We start from the raw sequence: 27,752 nt of genomic DNA, 5'->3' as shown, positions 1-27,752 counted from the left end.
CGATCTAAATTTATTAAATAAACATATTCTTGAAGTTCCTTAAAAAAAAAAAACTCCCATAACTGAATACAAGAAACGATCTAAATTTATTAAATAAATGTTTCTGCAAACACTTTTAATAACTTGCAGAAAGAGTAATTCATAACTTTATAAGCTAATTTGTAAGAAATATAATTTATTTATATATATAATTTATTTATATTTTTTAACTGTGTAATTTAATTTAATTTATAAAAAATTCAATTTCATTTTTTCTTAATTTTTTTCGTTTATGAAAATATTTAAAGTTAAATATCAATAATATACATTGAACTTTGTTAGTAAAAATAAAGAGAAAATTAAAATCATTTTCAGAAAAATATAAATTTAATACTTTTTCAACTCAAATAGAGCTTAAAACCAAGTCAAAGTAAAAATGAGGAAAAGGAGAGTGAAGCCGTGAAGAGTGCAGAAAGAGAGAGTAATGGAGGGTGGGAACGGAAACCGTGGCTCCTCTTTCTACCAATCACGTCGTGGTCGTGGTCGTGGTCGTGGTCGAGGTCACAGATTTCCTTCAAATCAATCCAAAGTTTCAAGCTTTGGTGAAAGGGGCACTTCTTCTTCCACTAGTGGCAGCAGTGCTTCCAACTCTGTTCTCAGTAACAGGCAAGAAGAGGACGCACAACCATCTTCCAATATTGTTGGAACATGTCCTTACATGTGCCCAGGTGAACATATTATTATAATAGTAACGTATCTGATGTATGAAATTGAAATCAATTTCATGGTAGCATAGATGCAATGTTGAATTTTTCATGTGATGACGTGTCCTTTTAGAGGGGTTGGTGAAGAGTGGGGTTGTTATCAACGGGAGTCTAGTCTAATAGAAGAGGTTAGTCACCCATGATTTAATGAATCAAGGTACGAATCTTGATGAAAGAGATGATTCAATGTCTGATGGTGTTTCAAATAGGAATGTATGTGTTGAAGAGTATATATGGGAAACTAAAAGAGAGGCAATGAGTGGAATTGTTGTTAATGTAGAGATATCCTTTTGCAGTTAGTGTTAATTGAATTGCGAGGTCAATGAAGGAAATATCAATAAATGGTTTCATTTGCGGGGTTAAACCCTTTCTGGTGTACATTGAGGTTACTAGGTCATATGGAGTTATAATGTTTGAGCTAGTGAAGGTTAAGAGTGCAGAAAAAAAATGATGCAGAATTCAAAGGTACAACTGTCGAGTGCTGATGGGAAGAAGCTATTTTTAGATGATTGTTGTGGTTGTATAGCTTTATAATTATATTGCAGTGGTGAGGTTATTCAGTTTGAAGGATACTGTTCCTCCTTCCACTCTCCGAGACGCTTTTTAAAAACAAAACTATGACAGAGTATAGGATTCAAAGTGGACAATACTTGGGGCCGATAGTAATGTTTGTTGTCTTTGCTCATGGGTGTTAGGTTTGGACTAATTGTAAAAATGGTGAGAAAATGTAAGGGAGAAAACTATAAAAGGCAGCTATGGGTGAACTATTAAGTGTATGTTTTGGTTAATTGTTAATAGGATATTCTTTCTTTATAAGAGAGGTATGCGTAGGTATCAATATACTAGGTTCAATCCCAAATAGGTTTCTCTTGATTCTTAACAATCTGGAATTGGGTTTATCTTTTTAAAATCTTGGTAATTTTGTTATTCCATATTTTAAATTGGAAGTGCTGTTATAATGTTCTTATATGCCTCCATTTATACCTCAAACTTGATACTTGGGCTTGTGAGTTGTGTTTTGGAGCATAAAATTATACACGTCTACCATTTTCTCCCCCGTCTCTGATTTCACGAAACCTCAAGGTTGTGATTTTTGTCGATCACGTCAAATTGTCGTTGTGCATCAAAACTTACTTGGCAGCAACATTTCTCACGAGTGTCAGAGCAGCTATCCTCATGGCCTCTATGTTTCTCAGGACAATACATCTCATGGTGTTTCTTGCTTGTGGCCTTGTGGTGGTGCCTCTAACGGCCTAGAGGCAATGTATCTTACTCGTGGCCTCGTGGTGTGCTCTTCGTGATGCATCTTCTAGCATATCTTGTTGTGCACATTGTGGCATCTTTGAGGGCACTGCCTATGCTTCTAGGTTATGTTTTTGTGTTGGGTTGCATGACCCGATTTTATAACCCGAAACTTCAAGCCCAATTTCTTTTCCTTTAAAGCCCAACTACTTATCATGCAGTTTTTGTGCTCTCCCCCGCCTCCTCTTCCTTATCTTCCTCTGCTGTAATCATAATTGTTGAAGACTAGAGATAAGGTCAGTTTATAATATATAAGTGAGGTAAAAAAAAGTACAAGTTTTTTGCAATAGACATGAATCCATGCAGAAGGTAAAAGATCATTTAATTGACTGATATAAAATTAACCCCATAAAGAATACTTCTTCCTTGTAAAAGCTTGAAATTTCGACTCTTCGTTCTCTTTAGGTGGCTCTGGTTTTGGCTCTTTCGCCTTTCCTGTCTCTTTAGAATGGTTTGCATTTGACCCAAACACAAGCTTGCTCTGAGATTGATGAGCATTACTTTGTGAGCTAGAAGTTGTAGAAGACTGTGAATTGACATTTGGAACATCATGTTTCTTGTCCTTTGACCCTGAGGAAGAAGAAACTGGAGGAGGCTGATACTTCAAAGGTTTTCCATCCAACCGTCTCCCAGTTCCCGAAAATGGGTTGAACTTGGGCTCAATTTCGATAGGGGTATCCTCAGCAGCCGTTGGTGCCTTTCCAGTAGAATGCGGTGCAATGGGCTTTTCAGGTTCCTTGTAATCCAAGGGAGGAGCAAAGTCCACCTTGCTGTCAATCTCAATTATGCTTATGGCATTGTCAGGCTTAGTTTCTATAATATCTATGTAATATTTTTTGTTGTTGTAAGCCACCATAATGCTATCTCCAGTAGTCAAGCAGGAAAAATTCCTTAGTGTCGTTTCTAAGATAACTTTTGGATTTGAAATATCTAAGAAGTCCTTTGTGTGGGGCTATAACTTAATATATGTCCCTTTTGGAAGTGTCACATTTTTCACTTTCTAAGAGACAAGAATGCAGTAGGGTGTAGATGGATATTCACAATGAAACATAAGGCAAATGGGACAATAGAAAGATATAAAGCTAGATTGGTGGCAAAAGGATATACCCAAACATATGAGATTGACTATGAGAAGACATTTGCTCCAGTGGCAAAGATGAATACAGTTCGAGTTATTCTTGCTTTGGCTGCTCATTTTGGATGGAACTTACACCAGCTGGATGTGAAGAATGCCTTTCTTCATGGAAATCTAGAAGATGAAGTGTACATGGAGATACCCCAGGCTTTGAGGTGAAAAATTAAAGAAACAAGGTATGCCTCCTGAAGAAAGCATTGTATTTAAGCAATCCCCTAGAGCATGGTTTGGAAGATTTACAAAAGCAATGGTTTCCTTGGGATACAGACAAAGCCAAGGAGATCACACTCTATTCATAAAGCACTCTTCTACAGGTAAACTCACTCTATTTCTTGTCTATGTGGATGATATGATTATTGTAGGAGATGATGAAACAGAAAAATTGCCATTAAAAGATAAATTGGCAGCTCAATTTGAAATGAAAGACCTAGGAAAACTCAAATATTTTCTTGGAATAGAGGTTGCCTACTCCAAGAACGGAATTTTCATCTCCCAAAGGAAATATGTACTTGATCTCCTCAAAGAATGAGGAAAGTTGGGATGTAGAACCTCAACAGTTCCTATAGAACAAAATCACAGAATTGGAAGTGAAGAAAGTACTCCTGTAGAGAAGGCCCAATATCAGAGATTTGCAGGAAAATTGATTTATCTATCACACACAAGACCGGACATTGCTTATGCAGTTAGTGTAGTGAGCTAATTTATGCATGATCCAAGAGAGAGAGACATGCAAGTAGTTGACAAAATTCTCCAATACTTGAAGTCAAGTCCAGGAAATGGGCTATTATTCAAAAGGGAAGACACATTGACTATGAAGATATATATTGATGCTGACTATGCAGGTTCTATTACTGACGAAAAATCTACTTCTGGGTATTTTGTGTTTCTTGGAGATAGTTTGGTAACATAGAGAAGCAAAAAGCAAGATAGAGTATCCCGTTCTAGTGCTGAAGTTGAATTTCGAGCTCTTGCTCAAGGAATGTGTGAAGGACTCGGGATGAAAATCATTTTGGATGATCTTAAAGTCAAAGTGGAGAACCGGGTGCAACTACACTGTGACAATAAGTCTGCCATGAGCATAGCCCATAATCTAGTACAGCATGACAGAACCAAACACATTGAGATTGACAGATATTTCATCAAAGATAATCTTGACAGAGGCTTTGTGATTACAACTCATGTTCCTACAGAACTTCAAATAACACATATTTTTACAAAAGGGCTTCCTCCGGGTAGATATCAAGATCTTGTAGGCAAGTTGGGAATGATTGATATTCATTTACCAACTTGAGGGGGAGTGTTGTAATTAGAAAAGATATCTTTAGAATCTTTCTAATTAGAGAAAATAGATATATAATCTTCTATTTTATTTTGTTTACCTAGTTTCCCTATTTCCCTTTTTAGGATAATTAGATTATTACAAATAGAGGATATGAGAATGTATTTTTCATGATTGAGAATAATAAAATCAGTCCTATTTTCAACTATAACTCTCATGATTCTTTCTGCGCATTTGTGGCCCGGGTTGTAGGGTCCTCCACAGTGGAAACATCGCCCCTCCTCTCGCCTTTTTATGTACTTCGGGTAGGGCAATGTCTTCACCCCTCTACCTTGGGTGTTCCCCCTGCGTTGCTGCTTACTTTGGAGCTTAGAGTACTAGGAATTCCTTCATTCTTCGATCCCTGTCCCCCGCTAGTGTTAACTGATCCCTTCGTTGGCCCCTATAAATTTCGGTCCTTGCGATCGTCCCATAACTCGTTTGGTATCTCCCCCACATCAGACCCCCTTTACTAACCATTCTGCCACTTCCTTGGGGAATTATCCCAGCCTGTTCCAGATCTCGATGTCCCTCCTGTAACCCAGCAAAGAAATATCCAAGTAGCTGCTCTTCAGTCACTCTCATGGCCTGTGCCACCAGGACTTCAAACTCCTGTACATATTCTTTGACGCTCCCCTTCTATCACACCGCCACAAGCTTTTCAAAAATAATGCCTTGATTGAGTCCACTGAACCTCCGCATCAGAGCTTCCGTGAACGTTCTCCAGGATGGGTTCTTGGTTTTTTTGCGCCAAAAACGGAACCAATAACTGGCCCCTCCATCCATGCAGATAAGACAAGCTTCATTTTCTCCTTCTCTGTCTTCGCGATCCATCCCATGGGATTTGTACCCTCAAAAGTGGGTAATTCCACGTGTTTCATCCAACTGCGTGGTACTTCCCCTTTGTCGTCCTCCAAACTCTTCTGTCGCCGTTCCCGACCTGCATTAACAAAATTGCGACTGCCTTCCGAACTTCGTTCCTGGTTCCTTGTTCGTCTTCCGAGTGCGCGCCCAAATGCTTGAAGTTTGTGGGTCACTGCCCTCATCTTCGCCTTTAAGTTCTTCCACCGTCGACTCAATCGCAATTACTCTTTCCTCCATTCTTGCCTTCACACACACTCTGTTCGTCCTTCCTTCCTCCTTGAATGATTTATTTGGCAGGTCAGACCAATCTTGTTAGACTTCTTTATTCAAGAAGTCTATTCGATCTCTCCTCTCACCAAAACACACACAAACGGATTGAATGTATACGAATTATTGATATTAACAATATTGAGATACAAGAATCACCCTATCAAGGGAGCCTCTCTCCGTCCAGTGAATGATGATCCAGTCTATACTCAAATGTACAAAAGAATACCCCTCCTTAGCAAACTGTTAGATGTTAAGATGTGTGTTTCTGTTATTTGAGCTTAGTCTATTCTGTATTAAGGGCATTGGCCCATATCTTACAATATAAATAAACTACCCTATGTGTATTCTAAACACACAAGGGATATTCTCTCCCAATCTTCTCTATTTCTCACATGGTATCTAGAGCACAGGAATAGTTTCAGCCAACTCCATAGTCTCCGACACCCATCACTGCCGCTATCGTTGCAGTTGTCGCCGCGGCCGTCGTCTCCACCGCTGCCGCCGCCGCCGCCGTCGCCGGAGTTCCAAAATCGACCGGCGACCACACCATCAGAATCGTCTCGACCGGGCGACCACCGTGGTACGAAGATCGCGGCGAACGGACCACCCACGCGCCTCCACACGCTGCCGCAAGAGTCACCACTGCCACCGCTGCCGCCACGCGTGCCGGCGCGTCGCCGGAGATTTCCGCCACCGATCAGCACCGCCGTGATCGCCTCCTCGCCCTCTTTCTGGATCTGTGGTCATTGCGTCAATCGGAGCACTTTGAATTTTTAGGGTTTCTCCCTCTCCATGGCTGCCCAACTTGATGATCGGAGTCGGTCTCGCGAACCAGGTAAAGGACGTCCAAAATGTGACCACTGTGGCAAGCTAGGCCACAAAATTGATAGATGTTATGCGCTTCATGGACGTCCTCCTCGACCTATAGCAATGGCTAATTCTGATCCACCTCCCCGATCACCGTCTGCAGACCATCCTACTTCATCAAATACCATAAATAACCATTTACTCTTTCAGGAATTTCTTAGATGGTATGAGGATCGTCAGCACTCTAGTTCCACTACATCTGCTTCTGTTATACGCACAGGTACTCCTTTTGTTGGTTTGACTCACTCTCTCGGATCTTGGGTCCTTGACTCAGGTGCCACCGATCATATCACTGGTAACAAGTCCTTGTTTTCTTCCTTGTCATGTCCGGTTAATTTACCCTCGGTAACGATGGCTGATGGGTCTAGAGTCTCATCTCATGGTATTGGTACTGTTCATATTTTTCCGTCCATATCCATTGATAATGTACTTTATGTCCCTGGTTCTCCTTTTAACTTATTGTCCGTAAGTCGTCTAACTCGTTCCCTTAATTGTGTTATTTCATTTACCAAAGATTCTGTTTGGTTGCAGGATCGGAGTTCGAAACACATGATTGGCACAGGATGTGAGTCTCATGGCCTATATCATCTCAGCCCTTCTCCACATGCTGGCGTAATCATGGAGTCACCATCCCTTCTTCATGCTCAGTTAGGGCATCCCAGTCTTGCCAAACTGCAGCAACTTGTTCCAAGTCTGTCCAAATTATCAAGTTTGTCGTGTGAGTCTTGTCAGTTAGGTAAACATACTCGTAGTTCCTTTCCTCGTAGTGTTTCACAACGAGCGTCATCCCCTTTTTCATTGGTTCATTCTGATATTTGGGGACCTAGTCGTGTTAAGTCAACTTTAGGATTTTAGTATTTTGTTACCTTTATTGATGACTATTCCAGATGTACTTGGTTGTTTCTCATGAAGAATCGTTCTGAGTTGTTTTCTATTTTTCAAACCTTTTTCAATGAAATAAAAACTCAGTTTGGGATTTCTATTCGCACTTTACGCAGTGATAATGGCCGTGAATACCTTTCTCAACAGTTTAAACATTTTATGGTTTCTCATGGCATTCTTCACCAAACCTCATGTGCTTATACCCCTCAACAAAATGGGGTTGTTGAGCGCAAGAATAAACACCTTATTGAAACAACTTGTACCCTTCTCATTCATGGTCAAGTACCCTCACGTTTTTGGGGTGATGCTGTTCTCACGGCATGTTATCTTATCAACCGCATGCCATCTTCCGTCCTAGAGAACAAAATTCCTCATTCTATCTTATTTCCTCAAGACCCTCTACATCCATTACCTCTTAGAGTTTTTGGGTCTACATGTTTTGTTCATGATTTTAGTCCTGGTCTTGATAAGTTATCTCCTAGGTCTCACAAATGTGTCTTCTTAGGATTTCCACGGTCACAAAAGGGCTATAAGTGTTTTTCCCCTTCCCTCAATCGTCATTTTATCTCTGCTGATGTCACTTTTGGTAAATTCAGTTGTGTTGTTCAACAATTTGGTATGTCTCGCAGTGAAGCGGATCATTCAGTGTTCTATCGCCACTCGAGTGCTGGATGTATCTACTTAATAGTGTATGTCGATGATATTGTTCTCACAGGAAGCGACTATCTTGGCATCTCTCAGATGAAACAACACCTTTGTCATCATTTTCAAACCAAAGATCTTGACAAACTCCGGTACTTTTTGGGTATTGAAGTAGCACAATCCAATTATGGTATTGTCATATCTCAGAGGAAGTATGCGTTAGACATCTTGGAGGAAACAGGGTTAATGAACTCTAAATCTGTTGAGATACCTATGGACTCTAACATCAAACTCCTACCAAATCAGGGGGAGCATTTCTCAGATCCTGAACGGCACAGAAGACTAGTTGGTAAATTAAACTATCTTACTGTTACGCATCCTGACATTTCCTTCGCAGTTAGTGTGGTGAGTCAATTTCTAAACTCCCCATGTGAAGACCATTGGGATGCAGTTGTTCGCATACTGAAGTATATTAAAAGATCACCTGGAAAAGGTTTGCTATATGGCCCTAACAACGATACAAAAATCGTTTGCTATTCAGATGCTGATTGGGCTGGTTCCCCTTCTGATAGGAGGTCTACTTCTGGATATTGTGTCTCTATTGGTAGCAACCTGATATCTTGGAAAAGTAAGAAGCAAAGTGTTGTGGCAAGGTCCAGTGCAGAAGCAGAATATAGAGCTATGGCATCAGCTACTTGCAAGCTTGTGTGGCTTAAACAATTGCTTAGTGAATTGAAATTTGGAGATGTCACTCACATGATACTTATATGTGATAATCAAGCTGCTCTCCATATTAGCTCTAACCCTGTCTTCCATGAGAGAACCAAACACATTGAAGTTGATTGTCATTTCATTCGAGAAAAAATCATATCCGGAGATATCAAGACTGAGTTTGTTAACTCAAGCAACCAGTTGGCAGACATATTCACTAAGTCCTTACGAGGACCTAGAATTGATTATCTTTATAACAAGCTTGGAACATATGATTTATATGCTCCAGCTTGAGGGGGAGTGTTAGATGTTAAGATGTGTGTTTCTGTTATTTGGGCTTAGTCTATTCTGTATTAAGGGCATTGGCCCATATCTTACAATATAAATAAATTACCCTATGTGTATGCTAAACACAAGGGATATTCTCTCCCAATCTTCTCTATTTCTCACACAAACAAATTCTTATTTCTAGTATCACTCCCCCTTACCCCTCTACTAACTAACTAACCACCGCTCTTAGTTCCCTCCTTTCTTCTCTCATACACTTTTAATCCTCTAACAGTATCACATAGATGAGAATTTTGCAATGAAAAGGTAGACATGCAAGAATAGATGGGATTAAGAATTTAGGTATGAATTGGAAAGAGTAGCATCTAGTCATCTATTGAGAAAAACATTGTTGTTAGGTTTCTGGGTATGAAACCTAACTGCTCACAGCACACACTCACACAATAGCACCCAAATGGTAAGAAAAGAATGAAAATATGTATTCACATCAACCAATGTCATGTACAACCAGTAACTGGAGCATAATCCCCCTCCATAGGATCAAGGTTCCTGTCTATACAATTGATATCAAAACTTGTCCTCTCTACCAGACCCCCCTTGCCTTCTTATAAAGGCAACCCACTTCTAACTACCCAACAACAATTAATTCCTAAACTGTTTTCTCTCTCCTGCACACCTATTACCTATTATAACCTATCATATTATATCCTATCAATTGTAGAATTGCAGCTTAGGTAAGAAGAGTTAGTTTGATGGAGGATAGCCCCATCTTATTAAGTAGAGGAAAGCCAAGAAAAGCTGTAGGAGAAATCATTAAATTTTAATGGCCTTTCCAATGACTTGGATTTTGACAAAACACAGTGGTGGAATTTCTCTGTTGATGTATGTGGTTAACTGCACTCTGTATGCAAACGACTTTTGTTGCCAATTTTAGCTTTGTTGATTCATGGTAGTATAAAATTTTATCTATAAAAAATATTAAGACACCTTCTGTTTGTATTATTTCATTCTTTTTAATATATGTCCCGACACTTCTATTTTAAAATTTTTTCACTTTCTTCATAGAAAGAGAAAGGATCCAGCGCGAAAAACTGCGAGATTTGGCAGTTTTTGAGAGGCTAAATGGAAATCCTAGAAAATCATCCCCAGCTCTTGCTGTGAAGAAGGTATGGCCAAACTGCTCTCCTCAAGCACCATTGTGAATTTACTTTTAATCTACTTTTGACAATTATAAGTGCATTGAAGGGTAGTGTTGTGAAGAAATTTATTATACCAATATTAGCATTTCTATCTAAATTTGATTGTTCCCATAAAAAATTGTGTCAAGTTTTATATACTCAGATATCATAATTTTAAGTTCATAAGTTGTATGCTGAAACTTGCAGTGGATTTCTTTTTATGTTTACTAATATAATCCGTTATAAAGCACTAGTTGAAAATAAGACTGATTTATTATTCTCAATCATAAAAAATACATTCTGATACCTTCTATTTGTAATAATCTAATTCTCCTAAAAAGGGAAATAGGAAAACTAGGAAAATAAAATAAAATAAAGATTATATATCTATTTCCTCTAATTAGGATGATTCTAAAGATATTATCTCAAATTACAACACTCCCCCTCAAGCTCGATCATACAAGATTGTATGAACCAAGCTTGGAATAGTCAAACTCAATTGTAGAGAACGTCAATAAACCAAATTGGACAGCAATGGACAAAAGCAAACTTGCACAATGAAACTTCAACTTCGACAACAATGGACGAGGGCGAACTAGCACCATGAAGCTTCAACTTGGACAGCAATGGACGAGAGAGATTTCCATAAAAAATGGATGATGACTTGCAGCAACAAACTACAAGAATAGATGAAGGGCCTCCAGTGGCGAACAACAACAAACTAAAGGGATTGGATTTCCATCAATAGTGGCGAACAACAAAAAAACTTCAAGAACATGATTTCCATGAGTAACATATGGGAGGTCTTCAAAGGCTAACAACCACAAATCTATAGGGACTTAACTACCCTAAACAGAAACAAACCTTCAGGGACTTAACTGCCCTGAACAGCAACAAGCCTTTAGGAAACAACTGTCCTGCAGAGGCTAACAACAACAAACCTGCAAAGACTATACTACCCTGCAGCGGCTGGAACTAAAAGGCTAACAGCCACAAACCAGTAGGGACTTAACTACCCTAAACAACAACAAACCTTCAGGGACTTAACTGCCCTAAACAACAACAAGCCTTCAAGAAACATCTGTCTTGCAAAGGCTAACAACAACAGACTTGCAGGGACTACACTACCCTGCAACGGCTGGAACTTTCTCCTCCTGATGACTGAACAACAAAACGTGTAGGTGGAAGAACTAGTGAGAACTGATCAGTACGAGGGACAAATCTGAATCCTATAACTTCGAAAGAGTCAATTCAGCAGGCGGTCTCAAAGAACAACTCTCAGTTAGATGTTATAACAAAGCATTGACGGTGAAGAGAGCCGTTCACATTAGTAATGGTAGAAACCAAAAAACACCAAATATCGAAGACACTTTGGAGGTCCTAAGTTCTCTACTGGACTACTCCCAAATGGTGATACTTACACTGTATCACAAAAGTACGGGCTAAACTCTAGCCCAAGAAGAAAGTTCTCTGTAGGGGTTGAAAATATTTCCCCTCACGGCAAACAGCGGAAAGGACGACTAATGCACTTCACGAGACTCTCTTAATCTTGACCAAAGAAAATGTGGCAGCTTATTGAGGCAGCATCGACAAACTGCAGAGGTTACAACAACTGACTACAGCAACAAGGACATTAAAGCACCCGCCAACAAGACTGATGAATTGTTGACTAGATCATCACAGCTACAGAAATAGACTCCCCTTCATGCCACAGGCCAACGGGGACGTCACACTTGCAAGAGAGAATCAAAAAATTGTAGTCAGATGGTGGAGACAAGCTTGGCCACAGGTGCCGGTGCATTCGGCGGCACAAGCGGCGGAGACGTCGGCAAGAAGCACCAATCAGTGTTGCACAAGAAAGAGGAAGAAGAAACCCGTTGGTGGTTGCAGAAAGCTCGTGAAGGCAGAGAACCCTTCTCAATGAAGAAGAAGATGACGGAAGCGGGAGAAGTAGTACTAGGAGCTGGCGCATCAACAACGTCAACAGCGGAGACAAAACATTGTTGTTTGAGAAACAAAAAACAAATGAAGCTTGCAGCGAATAGTGAGAAGCAAAGAAGACAAAGATTCTGCTATGGAAGGTCAGAACAAAGCGGAGGAGGTTTGGCGAGTCGACCGGAAGCGGCGGGGTGTGATTCCGACACCGGGACAACGACACGTGACAAATACACACGAGATCTGACGGAGAGAGGAGGCACGTGACGGCGTGTGGGGAGGAGTCTGAGACGTTGTCCACCAGGGTTAGGTCGCGCTCGAAGAGACGATCTAGATCCGCTGGTCACCGGTCGGAACTACGATTGTGACCGGTGACGTACGGAGGCCGGTGGCGGACAGTGACCGGCGGCGGAGAGCGGCAGTGCACAACAGAGTAAGCAGCGAAGGCAGTGGCCTTTCTTGGGTTCTTCGAAGAAGAGACTTTCGGTCTCTTTGATTCAACTGGCAGTCAATAAGAATGCCAAAAGGAGCCAAAATTCATTGGGCATCAACAGATCTAAAGCACCAGTTTCAGCTACTGGTCCGAAAGGGAATGGGTTCGAATCCCATTCTAATCATACTCAAACTCTGTATTTGGTAATACTGGAAAAAACGGCCAGAATTCTAAGGCAGTACTTGACTAGGGCAATTGTAGCCCATTAAAAACAAATGTTAAAGAAGAGACTTTTAGGGGGCAGCTGGCGGCCAGCCGCTAGCAGACAGCAAAGATAGCGGAAGCGGATCAGACGAGCTCTGATACCAAGTTGAAAATAAGACTAATTTATTATTCTCAGTCATAAAAAATACAGTAATGTTAGGATATAGGGTATTTGGGATATAAGGGTATAATGGGAAATGGGATTAGGATAGAAGGTAGAGGAATTGTATAAATAGATTGTTTGGATAGCTAGAAGGTAGTTTTTTGGGTAGTTGATTTGTTAACAGGTTTAATCCTGTGAAAGGGGTTATGCCCTTGTTTCTGTAAGTGTCCAGAGTATTCTTTTGTGAATAATACACAGTTTTGTTCCCATTCTTGTTATCTTTCTGTTCTGAGAGGTGGTTTAGAGGGTTCTTGACTAGGTTTCTTAATCGGAAACCTATCAATTGGTCCGACCTGTCGGATCCCAATTCGAGGTGCAGAGAGTGGACGGAGACGAGAAATTACAACTGGCTTTCATCAGTATGGAGGGGTATGCGGGGAGTTGGTTTCGATTTTGGAGAGAGAAAACCAAGAACCATTCTTGGGAAGGGTTGAAGAGAGCTTTGGGGATTAGGTTCGGGGGAGGAACGAGGGGAACTGTTTACGAGAAATTGTCGACCATCAAGCAGTTCGGAACGATGGAGGATTATGTTAGGGAGTTCGAGACGCTAGTGGGACAGACATCCAAGATTCCAAAGGAGCAAATTCTGGGTTACTTCATGGCGGGACTACAGGAAGAGGTGGGAGACCATGTCAGGCCGCACGACCCACCCGACCTGATGACGGCAATGCGGGTGGCGCGAGATGTGGAGAGATTTACAGTCTCGAGAAAGGAAGGAGGATCGGGGCCCAGGAATCAAGGTGCGTGGGGACGATCGGCGGGGGCTGTTACGCGAGTAGAGTTCCCACGCGATACGCAGAGTCAAGGAGGGGCCGCGGAAAGTGTCGGTTTCGTGAAGAAAGAGGCGACCCCCGGAGGCGGCGCCGCAAGAACCACTGACGACTGTGTTAGATGTTAAGTTGTGTGTTTTTGTTAATTGGGCTTAGCCCATTCTGTATTTAGGGTTTAACCCTTATTTTATATTATAAATAAACTACCCTATGTGTATGCTAAACACATAAGGGAGATTTCTCCTAATCTTCTTCACTATATTCAACATGGTATCAGAGCCATGGTTAGAGCCTATTCTAGTGAGTTTTAAATGAGCATTCTATTATTCTATTCCACCCGCTATCAGGCCGTTATCGGACCACCCAATTTCTACTATCACGCACGAGATGTCTATACCTCGGCGTGAAGGGGGTGTGTTGGAAGTCCCACATCGACTAGAGATAAGGCCAAATTATAATATATAAGTGAGGTGCAAACCTCACCTTACAAGCCGGTTTTGTGGGGTTGAGTTAGGCTTAAAAACTCACTTTCTAACATGGTATCTGGAGGGAAAGGAATACCCGCAACCTACCATATTCGGAGTACGTGAAAAGGAGAGAAGAGGGAAGATGCTTCCGATGCGAAGGGCCTTTCAGCCTAGGTCATCGATGTCCAGAGCAGGAATTGCGAATGCTGATCTTGGTCGAAGAAGAAGAAGAAAATGTGCCACTGCCCAAGCCCCCTGATTCGAATTGAAGGGCAAAGCCAGTGGCTAATTCGATGAGGAAGAAGAACCATGAGACCAATCCTCCCCATTCCAACCTTGAGGACAAGGTTGTTCTCAAGAGGGGTGTAATGTTAGGATATAGGGTATTTGGGATATAAGGGTATAATGGGAAATGGGATTAGGATAGAAGGTAGAGGAATTGTATAAATAGATTGTTTGGATAGTTAGAAGGCAGTTTTTTGGGTAGTTGATTTGTTAACAGGTTTAGTCCTATGAAAGGGGTTATGCCCTTGTTTCTGTAAGTGTCCAGAGTATTCTTTTGTGAATAATACACAGTTTTGTTCCCATTCTTGTTATCTTTCTGTTCTGAGAGGTGGTTTAGAGGGTTCTTGACTAGGTTTCTTAATCGGAAACCTATCAGTCTGATACACTCTATATGTAATAATCTAATTCTCCTAAAAAGGGAAATAGAGAAATTAGAAAAATAAAATAAAAGATTATATATCTATTTCCTCTAATTAGAAAGATTTTAAAGATATTATCTCAAATTACAACAGCACTAAATTAATGTCTAGTGTTTTGTTGTTCTTTGTCTGTTATTGTTAGGTTCTTTTATGCATAGAACCGTAACAGATGATTCTCCCCTCTCACAACACTCAAACAATAACAAAGAAATGAATGTATGAGTATTTCATTAATTCTGTAAAGTATGTCAAACAGAATGACAAGTAGGAATCCCAAGGAAGCCTCCCTTCCTCCACTGGAAAATGTCCAGTCTAATTTCCCAAGAGTAAAATATCTGATAAAAAAACCCCTCTCCACTTATTCTACTACTATTTATACTATCTTGCCCCTCTAACAAACTTCTAACAGACTTTCCCTCTTAACTTCCTTTCCCGCCTTTATTTCTCCTAACATACACTTTTATTCCTCTATCAATACCCCCCTCCATCTCAGCAACCTTGTGCTCAAGGTTGAAATTCGGAAACTGGTGCTTGATGTACCGTTCCTCTTCCCAAGTTGCTCCTTCTACTCCACCCTCCTGCCACTGGATCAGAACTTGGGACACCTTTTCCCCTTGTTGATCTATGTCTCGCCTCTGCAATACCTTCAAAGGTTTGTATAGTGGACCTTGCACCTGTAATTCTTCCGGCAATTCTCCTTCCACCTTATTCTCCCCTGCAGCTTTCTTCAATTGTGAGACATGAAAGATCGGGTGTATTCTGGCTGTTTCTGGCAGCTGCAATTTAAAAGCCACTGGACCCACTTGTTTTTCAACCAAGAAAGGTCCGTAATAACGAGCAGACAGTTTGGGATGCAACTTGGTTGGCATGGACACTTGTCTATGGGGCCTTATCTTAAGGAAGACCCAATCTCCTTCTTTCACACTAGACTCCTTCCTCTTTCTATTCGCATACTGCACCATCCGTTCTTGCGCTCTAGCCAAATGATGTTGCAATTGCTTGAGAGCTTCATCTCTCGTTTGTAAGTCCTGTGCCACCGCTTCTACCACCGTTTCTCCTGGAATGAATCTGTTTAATGTGGGTGGGGCTCTGCCATAAACCGTCTCAAAAGGAGTGCATTTTGCTGCTCCTTGATAGCTGGTATTATACCAGTATTCAGCCCATGCTAACACGGTGTTCCATGCCTTCGGTTGTTCTGAACAGAAACACCGTAAATAGGTCTCCAATATCCTATTCAATACCTCAGTTTGGCCATCCGTTTCTGGATGGTAGGCAGTACTCATTCTCAATTTGGTGCCCTGAATTCGAAACAGCTCCTTCCAAAAGATGCTAATGAAGAGAGGATCCCGGTCACTAACAATTGATACGGGTATCCCGTGCAGTCGCACCACCTCTCTTACGAAAATTTCTGCAATTACCTTTGCTGTATAAGGGTGCTTGATGGGGATAAAATGCCCAAATTTACTCAACCTGTCCACCACCACCAGTATCGTGTCGAACCCCTGGGATTTTGGCAATTTAACCACAAAATCCATACTTACTTCTTCCCATATTGCCTTGGGAATTGGCAATGGTTGTAGAAGCCCCTGGGGAGATGATGCCATATATTTGTGTTGCTGACAAATCAAACAAGCAGCTACATAATCGGTCACCCTCTTCTTCATACCCCTCCAGTGAAAAGCCTGAGTGAGTCTCCTATATGTCCGATATACTCCTGAATGGCCTCCTATAGTCGAGTCATGGAATTCTGCTAAAAGCTTGGGTATCCATTCAGACTTCTCTGAAAGCACGAGCCGTCCTTTAAAATGTAATCTCTCGTTCTCCATGGTGTAAGCGGGATGGGAATCAGGATCTTGTTTGATCTCTTCCACTATTTTTTTCAGTCCTTCATCATTCTCTACTTCCTCCAAAAGCTCTTGAAAATCAGGCCAATATGGCCTGGATATCCCTTGCAGCATCTTATCCCCTTCTCCCCCATCTTCACCTTTTCTAGATAATCCATCGGCCACTCTATTTGAAGCTCCCGTTCTATAATAGATATCAAACTCATACCCCATGAGTTTTGCTAACCAGTTCTGCTGGTTTTGAGTGGTTATGCGTTGCTCCAACAAATGTTTCAGGCTTTTCTGGTCTGTAAATACACTGAAACGTCTTCCTAGTAAATACGGACGCCAGTGTTGAATGGCTAGCACCAGTGCCATCAACTCCTTCTCATACACCGACTTGCCCAATGAACCTTCTGACAACGCCTTGCTGTAATACGCTATGGGCTTCTTGTTTTGTGACAATACCGCTCCTATTCCTTTCCCGGAAGCATCACATTCTACTTGAAACGCCTGTGAAAAATCAGGCAGAGCTAGTACAGGAGCAGTAGTGACTGCCTTCTTCAATGCTTGCATGGCTGCCTCCCCCATTTCCGTCCACTCAAACTTTCCTTTTTTTAAGAGATCTGTGAGAGGCCTCGCGATCTTCCCATAATCTTTTACAAATCTTCTATAGTAACCGGTGAGTCCTAAGAAACCTCTCAGCTCTTTGATACCTCTGGGCGCTGGCCAATCAGTCACCGCTGACACCTTCTCGCCATCCATCTCAACTCCTTGCTTTGATATCAGATGACCCAAATAGCGAATCTGTCTCTTGCCAAATTCGCATTTTTTCTTGTTTGCAAATAGCCTATGTTGCCGCAGCAACTCCATCACTTGTCTGAGGTGATCTTCATGAGCTTCCCACGATTTGCTGTACACAAGGATGTCGTCAAAAAAGACCAACACACTCTTCCTCAAGAAAGGTCGCAACAGTGAATTCATCATATCCTGGAAAGTGGCCGGAGCGTTCGTGAGGCCGAAGGGCATTACGAGGAATTCGTAATGTCCCACATGAGTCCGAAACGCTGTTTTTGGGACATCTTCTTCCTTCATCCGTATTTGGTGGTACCCCGATTTAAGGTCCACTTTGGAAAAAAAATCTGCTCCATGAAGTTCATCTAATAATTCTTCAATCACGGGTATGGGATATTTGTTTGGGATGGTAACTTTGTTTAGAGCTCTGTAATCAATACAGAAACGCCAGCTCCCATCTTTTTTTTTAACTAAAATAACCGGGCTAGAATATGGGCTATTACTGGGCCTGATAATGCCCAAGCCCATCATCTCCTGTACCTGTTTTTCTATTTCAGTTTTCATCAGATGAGGATATCTATATGGTCTTACGTTTACAGGTTCGGTGCCCTCTTTAAGGGTTATCTGGTGATCAACCCGCCTGGCAGGAGGAAGTCCCTGCACTTCCTCGAACACTACCTCGAATTCCTGCAAAATTTCCTCTAAATTTTGTTTTTGCATGATGGTTAAGTCTTCTTCCCTTAGCTGTCCCTCTGCTGTTTCAGCTTTATTCAGACTCCATACCACCGCCACTGTCTCTATCTCAGCTTCCTTTTGCAACATTTCAGGGGTAATTAATTTTTTCATTAATGTGCTGTCCCCCCTTATCACCACCTCAGCATCTGCTGACCCATACTTCAATGTCATCTTCTTCCAATCCACCCTTATCTCTCCCAATTTTGCCAACCACGCCACTCCCAACACTACATCCACTCCACCTAAATCAAATATGTAGAAATCCTCTCGCACTTCCGCTCCCTCCAACGCCACCGACAGCCCTTTGCAACACCCTTGTGTCTCCTTTCTCTGGCCATCTCCCAAACATACCCGATAGGGTGGCGTCTCCTCTTTCTCTAATCTGAGTTCATCGACCAAGTGAGCTGAGATAAAATTATGACTCGCCCCGCTGTCGATTAATACGATGATCCTCCGCTCTCGAACCCATCCGGCCAGCTTCATGGTGTTGGATTGCGTCACCCCCCCGGCTGAATAGACCGACAGCTCCATGCAACACTGTTCTGCCTCTTCCATCGTCTCCGCATCCTCCTCGTCGTCATCGGCTCCCATAATCATCACCTTAAAACTCCTCTCTGCGCAGCGATGCCCGGGACTATACGGTCCGCCACAGTGAAAGCAACGGCCCTCCTCCCTCCTTTTGAGATATTCCGAATATGGCAGTGTTCGCACTCCGCGATTCAACCCGCCACCACCGGACGTACTTTCGACTTTCGAACCGGCGGTTCTGGTCGTTGCCTCTTTCTTCTGACCCATACCTCCATTGCTGCTTGTGCGTCCCCCCGATGGCCCCCGATAGATCTCCGTGCTAGCTACTGTTCCCCCACTTACAGCGTATTTCCCCCACGTTGGTCCTCCTTTACTCCCCGCGCCTCCTTTGATCACCCTCGATACCAGCCCCGATTGCTCCACGTCTCGTGCCCTTTCCATCGCGGTTAACAAATCGCGAGGGTCGTATGGTCGGACAAGATCCCTTAATTCCTCTTGGAGTCCTGCAAAGAAATACCCCAACAACTGTTCCTCCGTCACGCCATCCGCCTGAGCCACCAGGATTTCGAACTCCCGAACATATTCCGCCACCGATTCCCGTTGTCTCACTGCCGCTAATTTTTCGAAGATCGTTCCCCGGTGTCTACCTCCAAATCTCCTGACCATCGCCTCCGTTAACGTCGCCCAGGTATGTTTCTTAACTTTTCTTCGCCAAAAGCGAAACCAGTAGTTCGCTTCTCCCTCCATACAAATATACACCAGCTTCATCTTCTCCTTTTCGGTTACACTCTGTATTTCAAAAAACTTCTCTGCTCTTGCGATCCATCCCGTCGGATCGATCCCTTCGAAAGTGGGTAATTCCACTCTCTTCATCCAACTCTTCTGTACATCCGCCCTTTCTTCCTCCGATTCATCCTCCGCTTCCTCCTCCTCCGTCTCTCGACTTCCATTAACCGAATGACTGCCCTCCGAACTCCTTCCCTGGTTCCTTCTTCTCTCGTGTTTCACCAATCTTCTTCCACGGTCGCGATTCCCGTCTCGAGCCCTTCCTCTCATCTCCTCTCGAATCTCTTCCAACATGGCTTCCATGGACTCGAACCTTCCTTCCCACCTTTCCTCCAGTGCATTCATCTTGTTCTCCATCGTGCAACTCCTCCGATCTGGATCCGGCAGGTCGGACCAAATCTGTTAGGTTCTTTTATGCATAGAACCGTAACAGATGATTCTCCCCTCTCACAACACTCAAACAATAACAAAGAAATGAATGTATGAGTATTTCACTAATTCTGTAAAGTATGTCAAACAGAATGACAAGTAGGAATCCCAAGGAAGCCTCCCTTCCTCCACTGGAAAATGTCCAGTCTAATTTCCCAAGAGTAAAATATCTGATAAAAAAACCCCTCTCCACTTATTCTACTACTATTTATACTATCTTGCCCCTCTAACAAACTTCTAACAGACTTTCCCTCTTAACTTCCTTTCCCGCCTTTATTTCTCCTAACATACACTTTTATTCCTCTATCAGTTATAGCTAAACACCTGATTAATGCTAGCAACCTGCATTGTGATATAGGACCTGTTTGGACAACCTTGTCTATAGGGATTTCTAGGAGTAGAAAATAAGAAAAATTAGATCGACTTCATAAGCTAAAATTAACTTATACAAAAGTTAAAATTAACAATTTTAAAGAAGCTATGTAAGAGAGCTTCTACAAATTAGTTTATGCATAAGGTAACTTTAGCCTATGGAGAAACTAATTTCATTCTCTTCCTTCTTGTTTATCTCTTAGAAGTCCTAATGGAGAAATTTGTTCAAACAGACTCCTGTATTATAATGTAAAATTTATATCGTAGGTTATTTATTTGTCCCTTTGCTTCTTTAACATCATATATCCCATATCCTCATTGACTCATGGTTTTATGGCACCTAAATGGCTTTTGTTAAAGGATCACCTCTGTCTTTAAATAACTTTTGGTTTCAGAGTTTTTCTTCTTCAGTTTTGCAGAACTATATCCACCAAATATGTTCAAGCATCAGATTTACGGCCAGTTGATGTTTTGGAAGATACTTTAAATTACCTTTGGAGTTTGCTGGAATCTAAAGAGCACTCATTTGAAGAAGTTCACGACTTTGTCTTTGATAGGACAAGGTCCATACGCCAAGATATCACTATGCAAAATATTGTAAACAGCAAAGCAATTTACCTGTACGAGAGAATGGTATAGTTTTCTGTCTCAATTTTCTTTGATTATGTACTTTATTCTATTCTCCTGCAACTGCATCATGGTAGATGATTTAAGTTGCATTATTTATACTTGGTTTGCAATTTTAGGTTTAGCTAAACGTTGAATGTCCACTTATTTCATATGCACAAATTACTTTTGACGTATTTGATGTGTTAGATATATTATCTTTATTTTATATTTATCTTTTATCTTTAGTTAGTTTGTTATTATTTCTTATTTGTATTCTGGGTTTGCCCCATATTTATTCTATTATAAATAAAGGACTTTATGTGTATATTCAATACAAGGGAGATTAATCTTATACATACTTTTTTAATATATTCAACATGGTATCAAAGCCAGGTTCCGATCCTGGGACCTATGAGTTATGGGCCCACCACACTTCCGCTACGTCGTCATCTAACACTGCTACTATCCGAGTTCAACTTTCGACCGACGATCACATGGTTTTGATCGTCTCGGTCAGGCAACTACCATGTCATCAACGACGCCTTCATCGGAGCTCTTTGTGCTCTCAACACCTTTTGAAGTTGTGAATCTGCTCCCTTTTTCCGTCATGCATGGTGGCATGTTTAGTAGTAATTCAATGCGTCGAGGTCGCTCATTTTCCGCTTTCAAGTTCATCATCGCACGTCTTGTCAGGCATCTATTCAGAGCATCAAGGTTGCTCTTTTCCTTTTTCAGGTGCCTTGATTGGAGAATTTTGGATTTTTTATGGTTTCTCTCTCTTGTTCATCCATGGCTTCTTCCGCTGGTGTTTCTTCTAACCTCATTTTTTTGTCACCATTGCGTTTGACTCGTCCATATATGATACGTATCTGAACTCTCAACACTCGTAATAAACCGAAAGAATAATGAAGAAATGGAATTCTTTTATTGGATGATAAAATCTGACTTAACAAAAGCAAACAATAACTAGGAGCATAACCTCCGTCAGTCACTTGGGAGCATAACCTCCTTTACAAAACTCAATAATAAAAAAGCATGCCTTCCACCCTAGCGTTAGGCTTTATTTATATTAAATATTTTCCTAGAATATAATTCTATTTACTATATGTAACTTATACTGAATATCTCCCTAGGGTATAGCTTTAATTAACTTATACTGAATATTTTCCTAGGATATATTACTGTAATTAACTTATATTGAATATTTCCCTAGGATATAACTCTAATTACTGTAATTACTACTAAATATTTCCCGCCTATCCTAATTGTTGTCCCAGTTAGGATAGTCTTCTTCAACCGATCGGCTCATGGTCTTCTCTGCTTCCCATCGCTCCACTCGAGTTCTCTCCACCTTTGGCCATTTGGCTCGACTCCTCCCCGTCTTCCATCATTCGGCTTGACCTTTCCCCGCTGCCCACCGTTCGGCTTGGTCTTCCTTCCTCCAACGTTCGGCCTTCTCCTTCTCTCCTAAACCTTTTTCTCTCATACACCTTCCAACCCCTAACAATATATGCTTTTCTTCCCATGGAAAAGATGGTTCTTGTTAGTTTATAGTCGTGGTGGCTCTCCAACAATTACTTCTTTATCCACTGGTGGCATTCCTCAACGGTGATTTGCAAGAAGAGATTTACATGGAGCAACCTCCCAAATTTATTGCTCAGGGGAGTCTTCTGGGTTGGTATTTCATCTTCTATGTCGTCTTGCAAATCATTAGCATTTTGGTGTCACTCGAGTGCAGAAGTAAATTTTATGGATTATATTTGTAAGAAGCTTAGTACATACGATTTGTATGCACCAGCTTGAGGGAGAGTGTTAGATATATTATCTTTATTTTATATTTATCTTTTATCTTTAGTTAGTTTGTTATTATTTTTGTTAGGTTTCTGAACGAGAAACCTAGCCAAGAACTCCCTCACACTCTCTCAAAACAGTAGATAGGAAAGAATGAAATGAATCTGTATTATTCACAATAAGAAATTGTCTATACAATCACAATCCATGGGCATAATCCTCTTCACAGGTCTAATGAACCTGTCTACAATCAATATCCCAAAACTCTCCTCTCTACCAGACCCCCCTTGCCTTCTTATAAAGGCAACCCACTTCTAGCTACCCAACATCAATTAATTCCTAAACTTAACAATTAATTCCTAAACTGTTTTCTCTTTCCTACACACCTATTACCCATTATTTGTATTTTGGACTTGAACCATATTTCTTCTATTATAAATAGAGGACCCTATGTGTATATTCAACACAAGGGTGATTAATCTTATACATACTTTTTCAATATATTCAACAGATGATTATCTATAAGAAATTGATCAATATATGTGCTTAAATCCAAATATTAGTCCTAGAACGATTGCATCTGCTGCTCCTTATGAACCTGAACGGGTTAGTTGATCAATTCAAATTGACAAAAAAAGAGTCTCCACATAGAGCAGTTCAACCCTCAAGAGACATTGAATTCCACAGTTGTTTCTCATGAAGTCAATGTTGTTTTTTCTTTCGTCCAAAGTACTCCACCGGAAAAGATAAAAGGGGACACCAACACTCGTGTAGCAATGTGAAAGGAAACAGTTCAAAAAATTACTATATGTTGGGGAACATGTGCAAATACTAAGAGGCAGAGAGTGGGGACCAACTCTTGGCCTTTAAACTGAAAAAGGATTGGAATTTAGTGCCTGTGCATTGAATAGGCTTTCTTCTAAAGAAGATATTTATGACAAACAAAAAACGAAAAAAAAAACTATAGATGTTTAATCATTAGCACAAGTGGAATTGTAGGAGTGAAAAGTAATTTTTCATTCTAATCTTTTAACTTTGCCATTGGTATCAGTTGCAAAGGGAATTGTATTGAATTGTTCTATTCATGCAACTTTGATAACCATGTTTTGGTGAATGCATGGTCATGAGCAAGCCTGGGAGTTGTCGTTATAATGGCGGGATACTTGCAAAAAAGGACTTGAACATCCAATTTTGGACTGTAATAAAGATGGCTTTATTTGGGTCTGCATATCATTTCTTGGAGGCTATTGTTTCCTCCTGTACACAGTCAACCTGGATCACGTGATCATATAGCATTGTATTTTTGTTTTTTGGAAGCATGGATTTACAAGCTATGAAATTCAAATAATGAGCAGAACAATATATTTAATCACACAGGTAAAATTCCATGTTGTATCACATTACAGCCTTTGGCGTTCTATGTCTGATCCAAACACTGCATCAATGCATCATCTCAACTTGGAACAGCTCACAAAGACATTGACATCTTTGTTCAATCTGTATGAAGCAAATCGAAATTCAAATCATGTGCATGAAAATGAAGCTGAATTCCATTCATTATATGTGCTGCTTCATCTTGGTTCTTACAGCCAACCAATGGTTAATCTCTACATCATTGGTGTGATTAATTATGTTTCTCCTTTCATGTTAATTCTAGTCTTGTTGCAACTTATGCAACGTAACTATTTCTAATCCACAGGGAGAGCCACTTTCTGTGTGGTTTAGACGAGTATCAACTCCAGTATTGAAGTCAAAAGAAATGTGCTTTGCTAGGAGAATATTACGGTAACATTTATTGTAATTATTTATCTGTTTAAGTTAGATCAGGGCAGATGAATAGTTTTATATTATATTTCTAACATGCCTTGTCATACTTGAACCCTTTCGGCTTAAAACATAGACAATACACAGGACCACCTATAATTTGTTGAAATTCAACTTCTTATTGAAAGAATGGGAGTAGCAAGGACCAAAATTCTTGATTGCATAGTCATACAGGCTCTGAAACTATATCATGAACAAACTGCCCAAAAGCTTAAACTCTTAAATAAAAGCACATGATACATCTCTAACACTTTTAACATTCGTGATTTTAACAATTAAACAGGTTTTTTTTTTCTTGATTTTCTATCAGGTCATTTGTTATATTAAATGATAACTGCATGTTTTTCAATTATTGATATTATCTTTTCTCGTGACAGATCATTCCAACTTGGAAATTATAAGGATTTCTTTTGTACTGCAGCAGCTCAGGCAACATATCTGCAGTTCTGCATTATGATGCCTTATATCAATGAAGTAATTACTGTAACTAGAGAATTCATTATTCTCATAATATTTTATAACTCATTTATTCAGATATCCTTTGTGTCTAAGTTGATGCATGCTTTTGTTGTTCTTGTTACTTTCTTCATATGTAGCTTAGCACGAATAATCTTTTTTTATTGTAATAGCCAATATTAAGAATAATCTCAATAGGCTATGATTAAAATATTAAAGATCTACAGAATAAGTGAACTGCAGGGGAAAGACATGGAACATTATATAGGGATTATCCATTTATCCCTGTTTTATGAAAACTTGACTCCTCTGGTTCATCTTATATCCCATATTCCAAATAAACAGGATAAATATGCCTACAACTTTAACGCTTGCCAAAGTTAACATCTTAGACAAATCTCAGCATCTGAACAATTCCAAACCACATGTGTGCACACCATATGCAAAATTGCATGAGCTATTAGTCATTGTCTGTAGGAATATTCTTGTGCATATTGAGGGTCTTGATAACAGAAAGTATGTTTCAGAAAACAAATACCTTCACCTTTCACCCCTTTCCCAGAAATTTAGAACTTCAACTTTTTATTTATAATTTATCTTACAATGTGAAGTGGGCTGCGGGCTACATAGATCTATTGATGACATTGGGTCAGAAACCAAAACTTACTAATTCCTTCATATAATTTGTTTCTACATATATTGATAGGAACCCAGAATTGAAAAGAGACAAAAGAGTAATATTCTTTATTGTATAGACTCTATAGAATGCAAAGAATAGGAGAGCACTCTCTCCTCCAAAGGTTTCCCCTTCACAAAGAGCCAAAGCTCAATCTACAAGATTATCAAAAAGTGCCTTGACACAAGAGCTCCCTGCCTTCTTATAAAGGCCCCCCAACCAACTAACCAAAACTCAACTAATTCCTAAACTGTTTCCTTTTATTATGCACACATTACCCATTATAACCTATCACATTATATCCTATCATATATTGATAAATGTTTGGTTGTTTTTATGCTAAAAGGTTCGTGCGCTGGCTTTATCTTGTATAAATTTTGGTGGCTACAAACTTCATCCATATCCTCTGTTGGACCTCTCAAAACATCTGATGATAAAGGTGTGAATTAATTAATCATATTTAAAGTTATGTCTTTATTAGTTCAGTTAAAAAATGTATGATGCAGTTAACTAAACTAAAAGACAGTTCATGTAGCTCAGTTCATCTTGCTTGCACTATTTTTTAGTTCTGCCAAATTATTCTTGTAGTTTAGTTCATTTTTCATACAGTTTAATTTAATTCACAACATTAATTTCTAGTAGGCTATTGATGTAAATTCTTTATCTTAGTCACTTTTTACTTATTTTTCTTGCAGCATCTATTTTGTTAAGAATATACACACACAACGCACACACTTTGTGTGTTTAGTGAAGTATTAATTTTTAGTTTAGTTCAGTTCAGAAAAAAACAATATAGTAACTTTAATATTTCAGTTTAGTTCTTTAATATTGAAATAGTTAACTAAACATAAAAAGTTTAGTTCAGTTCAATGCTAAAAGTAACTAGTTTAGTTCAGTTTTGAGAACAATTTTGTTGTTTAGTTTAGTTCAGTTTACTTTTTTCTCTAAAACTAAACTGTGGACAGCCATAGTATTAACCAACGTTTTAAAATTAGTTATGTCAGCGTCTGTTGATCTTTACACTCATTCTGGCTATACACTTTAACTTGAACTTTGTTTGACAGGAATCAGATTTGGAATCCTTTTGCCATTCTTGTGGTCTAGAAATTTGTACAGATGAATCTGGAAATAAGTTACTTCCCACAAAGCAAACTACATTCAGTCATCCCAAAGGGAGGTTCCAAAGCTATAGTTTCTTGGGCTTGCAAGAATATGAAAGTCAGTTTTAGACCTTGTTGATCTTGCATGTTGGAAAATTGGAACAAGCATGATCCTGGATGACAGAACCTATTTTCATCACCTTACCTTGGTATTATTGTGATCATGCTTGGTGATGCAATGTGACTGTGATCATTCTCAGGTGTCTCTTTGTGGTGCTTAACATGGTAACAAATTGTATTATACATAACAATTTTTGCACCTTTGTGCCTGTATTGTGTGTAACCGTAGTACATGATAAATGTAAGATTAAGCTATTTGTAAATGGGTATGGATGTATACCTCTTCCCGGTGGAGATGATGGTGAGATCAAAATATTATACGTATTCGATATGAGTATTGGATATGAGTATGAGGATGAAAATATATATATTTTTTCAAAATAAGTATGAAATAATGAAATTTGTCCCAAATTCCTATTTGTAAAAGTATAACATTATTATGGTAAGATTTATTGATGCTTATGAAATAAAACTTAATTCTTCCTCGCAAATCATAAGAAAAAATTACACATCGATAGAATACTAGTAACATCATATTCAATCTTGACAAAGTGTTTGTAAATGTTCTCATGCTTTGTGTGATCCAGTTAAACAGGATTTTGAGTAATATTTATGGTAGCTTTGTTATCATAGCACAACTTTATTTGCATCGTAGGGATATCCATATGTTAAAAATATTGTACATAAATAAAAAAATTAAGTGTCAAAATAAATTGGGTGCATTTTTATTGACAATTTATTGAATGAGTTATTCAACTCATAAAAGCTATTA

General features: G+C 39.9%; 2 protein-coding genes across 3 annotated transcripts; one reads left to right on the top strand and one right to left on the bottom strand.

Annotated features, from left to right (window-relative positions):
• Window positions 1-409: 409 nt before the first annotated feature.
• Window positions 410-27,361, top strand: LOC108340434 (SAC3 family protein C). 2 transcript variants are annotated; one of them, XM_017577825.1, is made up of 8 exons: window positions 410-707; window positions 10,088-10,188; window positions 20,816-21,037; window positions 24,182-24,403; window positions 24,504-24,589; window positions 25,006-25,102; window positions 26,107-26,199; window positions 26,825-27,361. In XM_017577825.1, exons 1-8 carry the CDS (start codon window positions 464-466, stop codon window positions 26,987-26,989), a joined length of 1,230 nt encoding a protein of 409 aa, XP_017433314.1. In that variant the 5' UTR covers window positions 410-463; the 3' UTR covers window positions 26,990-27,361. The 2 variants fall into 2 exon arrangements, with proteins under 2 accessions (XP_017433314.1, XP_052733522.1); XM_052877562.1 differs by lacking the exon at window positions 24,182-24,403.
• Window positions 2,340-3,039, bottom strand: LOC108339060 (uncharacterized). The gene has a single exon (XM_052877563.1). The coding sequence runs from the start codon at window positions 2,899-2,901 to the stop codon at window positions 2,386-2,388; it is 516 nt and encodes a 171-aa protein (XP_052733523.1). The 5' UTR covers window positions 2,902-3,039; the 3' UTR covers window positions 2,340-2,385.
• Window positions 27,362-27,752: the final 391 nt, after the last annotated feature.

The sequence above is a fragment of the Vigna angularis genome, chromosome 5 (assembly GCF_016808095.1).
Source record: "Vigna angularis cultivar LongXiaoDou No.4 chromosome 5, ASM1680809v1, whole genome shotgun sequence".
Lineage (NCBI taxonomy): Eukaryota > Viridiplantae > Streptophyta > Magnoliopsida > Fabales > Fabaceae > Vigna > Vigna angularis.
The sequence above is the reverse complement of the archived record's forward strand: the minus strand, read 5'-3'. Positions and strand labels throughout refer to the sequence as shown.

What these genes read in the sequence shown, in the direction of transcription:
- LOC108339060 (XM_052877563.1), bottom strand. Translation starts at nt 2,901, where the DNA reads ATGGTGGCTTACAACAACAAAAAATATTACATAGATATTATAGAAACT.
- LOC108340434 (XM_017577825.1), top strand. Translation starts at nt 464, where the DNA reads ATGGAGGGTGGGAACGGAAACCGTGGCTCCTCTTTCTACCAATCACGT. An exon ending in GTTCTTACAGCCAACCAATG is followed by an intron (nt 24,404 to 24,503) that starts GTTAATCTCTAC and finishes TCTAATCCACAG; the next exon opens with GGAGAGCCACTTTCTGTGTG. An exon ending in CAAAACATCTGATGATAAAG is followed by an intron (nt 26,200 to 26,824) that starts GTGTGAATTAAT and finishes TTTGTTTGACAG; the next exon opens with GAATCAGATTTGGAATCCTT.